This window comes from Cucurbita moschata, unplaced genomic scaffold, assembly GCF_002738365.1.
Source record: "Cucurbita moschata cultivar Rifu unplaced genomic scaffold, Cmos_1.0 Cmo_Scf00005, whole genome shotgun sequence".
Classification (NCBI taxonomy): Eukaryota; Viridiplantae; Streptophyta; class Magnoliopsida; order Cucurbitales; family Cucurbitaceae; genus Cucurbita; species Cucurbita moschata.
Window position 1 is genome coordinate 4,087,259 of NW_019268521.1, and position 8,217 is coordinate 4,095,475.

General features: G+C 36.7%; 2 protein-coding genes across 4 annotated transcripts in view; both read left to right on the forward strand.

Annotated features, from left to right (window-relative positions):
* The first annotated feature begins 698 nt into the window (after window positions 1–698).
* LOC111443216 (phosphoglycerate mutase-like protein 1) lies at window positions 699–5,450 on the forward strand. Of its 3 annotated transcripts, XM_023080934.1 has the most exons (11): window positions 699–1,033; window positions 1,130–1,256; window positions 1,575–1,636; window positions 1,778–1,885; window positions 2,185–2,264; window positions 2,832–2,994; window positions 3,434–3,508; window positions 3,628–3,716; window positions 4,350–4,469; window positions 4,634–4,678; window positions 5,084–5,450. In XM_023080934.1, the coding sequence occupies exons 1-11, from the start codon at window positions 911–913 to the stop codon at window positions 5,211–5,213; spliced, it is 1,122 nt and encodes a 373-aa protein (XP_022936702.1). In that variant the 5' UTR covers window positions 699–910; the 3' UTR covers window positions 5,214–5,450. The 3 variants fall into 3 exon arrangements, with proteins under 3 accessions (XP_022936702.1, XP_022936703.1, XP_022936704.1); XM_023080935.1 differs by lacking the exons at window positions 699–1,033; window positions 1,130–1,256 and adding an exon at window positions 1,301–1,324; XM_023080936.1 differs by lacking the exons at window positions 699–1,033; window positions 1,130–1,256; window positions 1,575–1,636; window positions 1,778–1,885; window positions 2,185–2,264 and adding an exon at window positions 2,282–2,636.
* The window catches only part of LOC111443219 (phosphoglycerate mutase-like protein), a 6,618-nt gene continuing 3,601 nt past the window's right edge, over window positions 5,201–8,217 (forward strand). The window contains 5 exon segments of the mRNA XM_023080937.1: window positions 5,201–5,362; window positions 6,882–6,993; window positions 7,427–7,490; window positions 7,642–7,749; window positions 8,006–8,085. Coding sequence (XP_022936705.1) covers window positions 5,203–5,362; window positions 6,882–6,993; window positions 7,427–7,490; window positions 7,642–7,749; window positions 8,006–8,085 — 524 coding nt within the window. The 5' untranslated portion in view covers window positions 5,201–5,202.

Consider the following 8,217-nt stretch of genomic DNA (forward strand, 5'->3'; position numbering starts at 1 on the left):
CCCCCCCCATTCATTTATCCTTCTTCACCCATGCATTTAAAACTAACACCCATTTTTAGCATGCGTTTTGAACAGATTTAATCTGTCCCGTACGCATGAATTTATGCATGAACTTATTAGACGTAAAATTGAAGGTCGAACCATTGAATGTTGTCTAGTTTGATAACTTTTCTTACTTGAAAGTTGAATTTTTTTCAGGACAATTTTGTTTGGTCTTTTATTTACGGGATACATATATATATATATATATTTTTTTGTTTTCATAATGTATATGGTGTCAATGAACATAACCTCTCAGTTTTTTTGTTTTCGTAATATATATGGTGTCGATCAGCATAACCCCTCAATTTTTTTTGTTTTCGTAATATATATGGTGTCATTCTGCATAACCTCAACCTCTATTGGCGAATCCACACGACCCCTTGTTAAGGATTATTGAAAGGAGTAGTCACACATTAACTAATTAAAAGGAAGTTCACGAGTTGATCACTTATCACAATCGCACTTTTAATGACAGCAGACTTGCAATTGTGCGTCACTCACTTTCCAACGACAAATGAGCTAAGCCAATTCGTTTACTGGCCAAGCATATTATCTCCGTCCAAATGGACAACATTTATTTTGGGCGGGTCAGTTGGGCAATTTATTGAGAAGCCCAAAAATATGAAGATCCCATTTACATTCTTCTCCTATGTTCGAATATTCGCATATGAAGACGCTTGAGAGAGAAGAGACGAAAATGGATTCCAAAAAATGAATCGGAGCGACGTCAGCTACTGGACCACTACCGACAACTGCTCCGGCAAGTTTGGTTAATGGGATTGGCTCGTAGCGCGCAGTGTAACGTAAACCAATGGTTCAATATCCTCCTCTTCACATGGAACGATCAGAGGTGCAGTAGCAGCAACCAATGCCATGGCGCCCGTTCGCCAAGTTCCAAAGCTCTCAGAAATTTATGCGAATTCCAATGCCAATTTTAGAACCTCTCTCGTTTCGGTTCCATTGGGACGGCTCAATCCACGCGCTGTTGTTGGCGCGCGGCCTTTAACAACTCTGTTTCGGTTGCCTCTGTAATGGCGATGAATATTATTATATATCCTCATTGTTTATTCTGTTTCTCGCTTTTTAGAAACGTGTCACAAATCAATTTGCTTCTGCAACACGACTCTTTTCGCCTCCTCCTCCTCCTCCTCCTTTGAGTGCAGCCTCGTCGCGACCTTCTTCCTCCGTTGTTTGTTCTTTTTCCCGCTTTTCAGGTAGATCAATCAATCCACGCTTTCTGCCTGAAGTTTCTTCATCGATTATTTCGGGTTGCTGATCCGATGTACTATTTTTTGTATGTTGTGATTTGGTTTATCGAGACTAAAATGTGTTTGATAGTTCTGGAAATGGATGGTTGCCGATTATTTTGGGATTGTGTGTATTAAGCAATTAGTTGTCGTTCTGGTTGATTATGAACAGTATTTTTCTTTGCTTAATTGGATCGTCTTATTAGCTTCTGCAAGTGGTTTTCGTTTTCGATCGTGGCAAATCCTTGTTTTCACTTGTTTACTTGCAATTATTCTGATCTACAGAAATGGACGCTTCAGGGGGGATAAGTTTGTATCCATCTCACCGTACTAAAACCATTCATCTGGTTTGTAACGAAATACTCTCTGTGGCTCTCTTCTTTCGATATCCATTTAAGTTCAATGGTTATGATTATTGTTATTTATTAGTTTGAATCTATTGTTTCTATTCACCAAGCATTTGAACCTTATTATAAGTAAATTTACAGGTGAGGCATGCCCAGGGATTTCATAATGTGGCAGGAGAGAAGGACGCGAACGAATATCTATCTTTTGATTACTTTGATGCTCAACTTACATCTCTTGGATGGAAACAGGTTAGCCCTTATTGATCTATACTATTTTTTTTTCCAAAATCTCTATAACTATTCCAACTTCGAATGTGAACCTACGTTTGAGAATTGAACCTTTACACGTAGGGAATTTCAGTTATGAATTTGAGTGTGGTGATGAAATTTTACTCTGTTATCATATGACTGATTCAACATTCTAAAAGTTACAAATGGCTAATTTCATTGTTTATAATCTTGAGCAAACATGAAACTGGAATTTGTTTTCTCAAGTTCAATGAACTGATAGATAATGAGTGTTTATTTTTTACTGGGAATTGAAACAGGTTGCCAATCTGCGGAAACATGTACAATCATGTGGACTTGATAAGAGAATTGAGTTAGTCATTGTGTCCCCCTTATTCAGGTATCTCATCCTAGAAACGGATATTATTTTTAAGAAACAGGTTTAGTTATAAGTGGCGGGGTGGATGAACCTTTCCTACATGTAAAAATTTTGAACTAATGATTGAGATTTCTGGAGTTTGAGTTTCTTCATGGGAACCATCTCACTGAAAAATGATGCGGAACTGGAACTGAATCGTATCCAAAATATATGAGCAAAGGCATAACAAAGCCTTTGCCAATCTTAAATGATGCACATTGGGATTGGTAACATGCCTAGCCCATTTATGAATCTGTTGGATATCATTATGTCCAAAGATTGTTTTCCCCTTAGTTCTTGTTTTGAACCTCAGATAATTTACTCAGGTCTTGTCCCGTGTAGTTCAGCTATAAGGCAAGTTTTTTGAATATTTGTTTAAATATGTAGGGCGGATTTTTGAACGATTTTGTGCAATTTGACAGATTGTGTTTCAATATTTTGCCCTCTTAAATTCCAAGTTGTCAATTAGCATGAATCTTTTTGCACCCAAATGCTAGAATTTCATGTTTTGCCCCCTACTAATCAAACATCTGTTATTGTTGCATGTAGGACTATCCAAACCGCGGTTGGAGCATTTGGTGGTGAAGGTTACTCGGATGGTATAAATGTTCCTCCGTTAATGGTATCAAATGCAGGAGATTGCAACCGCCCTGCAATTTCAAGTTTGAATTGCCCGCCATTTTTGGCAGTAGAGCTTTGTCGGGAACATTTGGTATATTCTATAAATTCAAGTCCGACTTCTCAATAAAGTTTTCTTTATCTTCATAATGAATGATAGTTTGCAGACTTCTTTGCTGTAATGAAACATGGATTTGTATTTTGAATGTTCACGAGTTCTATGGTGTTTCCTTTCTATTGTAAATGTCAACTGTTGGTGGGGAAGTAACCTGTTGCATTCATATTGAGTGAAACTTCTTGGATTTTATGCATGTCTTTAACTCTATAAATTCTTCCATATGGGCAACAATTAGAGAAAAGGACGTTAGCTAAAGAATGAACTTCAAGAATTCTCTCAAATTTTAGTTTTATGTCATTTGTTCGGCTGATTTTTATGAATGCCTTTTATATTCTTTTGTTTATCAATGAAAGATTGATGTTCTTTCATAATAAAATAAAATAGATATAACAAATCATTGTATTCATTGGTACAGGGTGTTCACCCATGTGACAAGAGGCGAAGCATTAAAGAGTATCGGTCTCTTTTCCCTGCGATTGATTTTTCAATGGCAAGTTGCATTGTTTTGTCCATATTGCTGGATTATGTTGCAACTCTTGTTTCTATTTTGCAATCTACTCTTAGAATTTAACTGATTTTTATTAATGAAAACCTTGCTACTTTTTCTAGATTGAACATGATGAAGATAAACTGTGGAGACCAGACACTAGAGAGACCAACGATGAAGTGGCAGATAGGGGATTGAAGTTTCTTAAATGGTAAATGTCTACTTCATTTATCTCCATGTTCTTTTGGTTCTTTATTTTCTCTTCTATCAAATGTCTGTGCGATAGCTCTTTGAAAATTCATCTCTTGAAGACGAGGTACTTCGAAATTAAGATACCAATTATTGAAAATATAAAGTTGCATGGGTTTCTCGACCTGGTATCCTACTGCCCCCTGCATTCATGATATCTACATTCAACTGTGTCCTGGAGACATGGTTGAAGCACGACTAGCGTGCTTCTTTCACAACATGCTCTGGTCTCGGGTGTCTTCCAATGGTCTTCTAGCATTAGAAGAAGTCGTGTCTGTCTTATCTGCAATGTCCTGCTATGCTTTTTTTTATTTTATTTTCAATATAGGACAAAGCGAAGGAAAGTAGAAGACATGATAACTTAAAACAACTTTTCGTCTCTATTTGTTCTTTTCAGTTTCAGTGTAATGAATATTTCTTAGAGTACGTTATGTGGCGCTTGATACAGCTTCCTGTAGTTCTTTTTTGCTGCTTGAATTTAGTGTTATTGTATATCATATTGCATGCAATATCTGTGAGAAAAGTGATTATTCGTTTGGGTAACTTAGCATTGACAGCTCCATTTCTGTATCTTTTGGTTTTCTCCTCCGACCAGGCTCTGGACCCGGAAGGAGAAGGAGATTGCAGTTGTCAGCCACAGTGGATTCTTATTTCATTCATTGAGTGCATTTGGAAATGACTGCCGTCCACTAGTAAAGGACGAAATCTGCAAACAGTAAGCATTACTCTGATTCGTATAAATGGAGATTTTAGAGGAGTATTGCCCATACCATCATAGTGATAGGATTCGTATTGTTTTTTTCTACTGAATCTGATACTAACGCTTGAAATTTCATCATTTTGTTGTTCTAATCGAATACTTTTCACCTTTTTATGCAGTTTTGCCAACTGTGAGCTTCGTTCCTTTGTTCTTGTTGATAGGAGGTAAGCACATTCCTCAATACAAAATTTCAACAGAATTAACCGTACTTTTACCCATAAAATTACTCGTGTTTAATCGAACTTTAAATTTTCAATTTTATAGTTAATTGATATGTTCAATAGTATCGGTTAGACACAGTCATTTTTAATATCTAATATAACATTTGATTTTCTAAATGTGCGAGAGCCCTATTAGATATAAAATTGGAATAGGTGAGACATTTTTTTTTTATAGTTTAGGGAATTGTGGCCCTGACATGAAATTCTGGATGTGCCCCTGCTTTTGTACCTCTTTCTTTCGCTCAAGTATTCATATCGGAATTTATGGATTCTCTAGTAGAGGGGAGTCGAGGTTGAATTCTTTGGTGGGCTGACTCCATTTTTTTTTTTTTTGTTCATCATTTGCAGCATGGTTGGGTCAGAATCCTCGACGACCAATTTCCCCGGCAGCTTACCGAAAGGGCTCGATCTTCCCAGTGATGTTGCAGCTGAAATGCAACCGGAGAAGAAGGGAGTTCCCAATGAAGATGGGGCTTGAAAATATAGTACTTAACATCATTTTGAGAAGAAACAAAGACACTTCTATTTTAATTCAATTTTCACGAATCTCTTACCCTCTTCATTTAGGACAATTATTATCTACAGGGACTGTCAAAGGAAAGGCCTCTTTCTGCACTGGATTCAGAGGTACTTATTTTTGTCTGTATCTCATCCATCATTCTGTTATGCACAATAATTAAGTTTCTCGAATAAATTATGAGTCCATTAGACATAATTAAACTTGTAGTCATAATTACCCTAATGATTTAGCAGAGGAAATCATGAATCTCTGGAAAGTGGAGCCTGGCTGGTATATATATTTAAATGAATTTATAGTCTGGTGAGGCATTAATGTCTCTTTAATTATTACCTTCGCTCATTTCTGTCTTCTTTTTTTTCAATAAACTAACCCATTTAATCTTCCCTATTTAAATATTTTAAATGCCTATTTGCTCGGGATCTACTCGGATGCTTGAATCATTCCATCACAAACAACCGAATATACTACTGCTTGTTATTCTTTTCACCTCTCACTATGCCACCCAGTAGCTGAGACTGGAACTGATTCTGCATCTGGCACTCCCCATTTCTATCGAGATTTAGAAGTAGGGCGAGTGTCTAAAGCCCAAGTTATCTCTCTCTAAATCAGCTTATTCAAATCCCGCCAACCTTTGTAACCAAAGCGTCACGACAACATCCAAAGGTCACTTCCTTGCTTTTAATAAAGCGGAGCAGGGCCAATTTCTCTTACTTGCTCAATGTGCTCCCCTTTCGTCGAATGCTATTTATTTTTTATCGACGAATTTTTTTTCTTTTGGTAAGTTTATAAGTTCAAATAATATTATGGAGATAAAATAAGAACGTGTGTGACGACCTAGGGGCGTAACACTACATATTAAATCATTTTATTGTCGTAACTCCTGGAATTCTGTATTTTTTTAATTATAAAAATCTACATCTTAACAGCTAAATATTCCCCTATCCAACTAAAAAACTAAGATAAGATGAGATATTTTGAATGTCTCAACTTATTAAATTAATGGTCACATCATGGAGTAGTTGAAATTTATCCAAAACAGTCGTATTTGGAAGACACGTGTCCATTAATGGGCCTAGACAAATGATTGGGCCGACGGGAAAAAGCCCAAAAGCATAATCGGGTTACACGTGTCTAACAACTCTCGACACGCTTAGTCCAGTGAATGGCCGCAATTGCATGCAAGCCGACATGTCGGTGACGGTAACTGACAATTTAACGGTTCAATGTGCTTCCAGACGTGGCCGTAGCGTACGTTACGGTTCAGGACTTTCTTCTGATTCTCTCTCTCTCCAGAAAAAAACAAAGAGAACATTTCTGCTGATTGGAATGACAGCTTTTTGGGTATGGGCTGAATTTGATGAAAAATAATTTAAAAACTCATATAAACTGAATTTGATGAAAATAATATTAGTTTAGTATATTTATTAATATTTACAAATAATGAAATACGTAGATATTTATTTAAAAAATTAATTACATTTTTTAAAATATTAATAAAAGAGTAAATTGAAAATGATTATTGAGCATTTATTGAGATGGCTCAAACCGCGCGCTTTTGAATTTACCGCACTGCCTCTGTTCTAAACATTATAAATGTACATGCTATTCGCCATGTTCTCCAACCAGATCAACGCTCCGTACCAATTATTGGCGCGCCAATTCTCCCGGTTCCCTCCGTCTTCGAGCTCCATCGCTGCGTTCTTCCTTCGCCGTTTTCTCATCTTCCTGCTCTCTTCAGGTGGAATTTGGTTACGTACTCTTTCTGTTTTATTTCGTACATTTTTGTTCCTTCAAGAACTTTGACGGCTTTGTTCTTCTGCTGTATGATGTCGCCATTGAATGCGGAGTTTTTTTTTTATTTTTAATTTCTAGAGAGATTGTAAAATGTGGTTGATTCCGGTCGGAATGGAATGGCTGTGATTATTGACGTGGATTTCTTGTTTTCGGAGCTTCTTTGTTAATTGTTATTTGTTGTCGGTTTTGACCGATTCTGATTTCGTATTTCTGAAGCATGATGCCTCGAATTAGTTTATATTCTACTCTGCGTATGAGAATTGCACTATTTATTTCGGCTCTTTGCTTTGTCTTCTCGACTTCCAAGGCTTTTCCCCTCCTTACTTCTGAGATGTTGTTGTTTGATTGTCTGTGTTCTCTGTTTTGTTGATTTGTAGATATATGGAGTCTGCAGGAGGTCTCAGTTTGTATCCGTTGCACCGTTGTAAGACTATTCATCTGGTTTGTGACGAATTTTTTTCTCTCTTGCACTCTTCTTGAAGTCAGCGATTTATTTTTCTTGGATTTGGATCTGATGCTTGTATATATCGTTGAGTTCGTAGCTGTCTGTTTCCATTTTTCAAGCATTTGAAACTTGATACAAATTTTACAGGTGAGACATGCCCAGGCAGTTCATAATGTTGCGATGGAAAAGGATCGCAGTTTACTTCAGTCTTATGATTACTTTGATGCTCGACTTTCCGATTTAGGATGGCAACAGGTATATGCCACAATCCCTAATATTATTCATGCTCCCCCTACGTATGAGCCTACATACTGAAATAGAACATTTACATAGGGAAGAACAGTTATTAATTCATCATAAGATGATCGAATCGTACTCCTCTTATCAAGATAGATACAACGTTCTTAAAAGATTCGTATGGCTAGTTTAATCATTCATCATCTTCATAACACATGTAGCAACAATTTGTTCTAAGATCCAAAAATAATATATTCCCTGGATTTTGGAACAGGTTGACAATCTGGGCAAGCATGTGCGATCATGTGGAATTTCTAAGACAATTGAGTTAGTCATCGTCTCCCCCTTATTAAGGTATCACATCGGTTGAAGCCAACATAACTTTTTCCTAAAAAAAAGTATTTGCTTATCCTGAAAATTTAATAAGAACTTGTAATCTCATGCTTATGTATTATAATTTGCCCGTCAAATTCTATGATGCCCTCC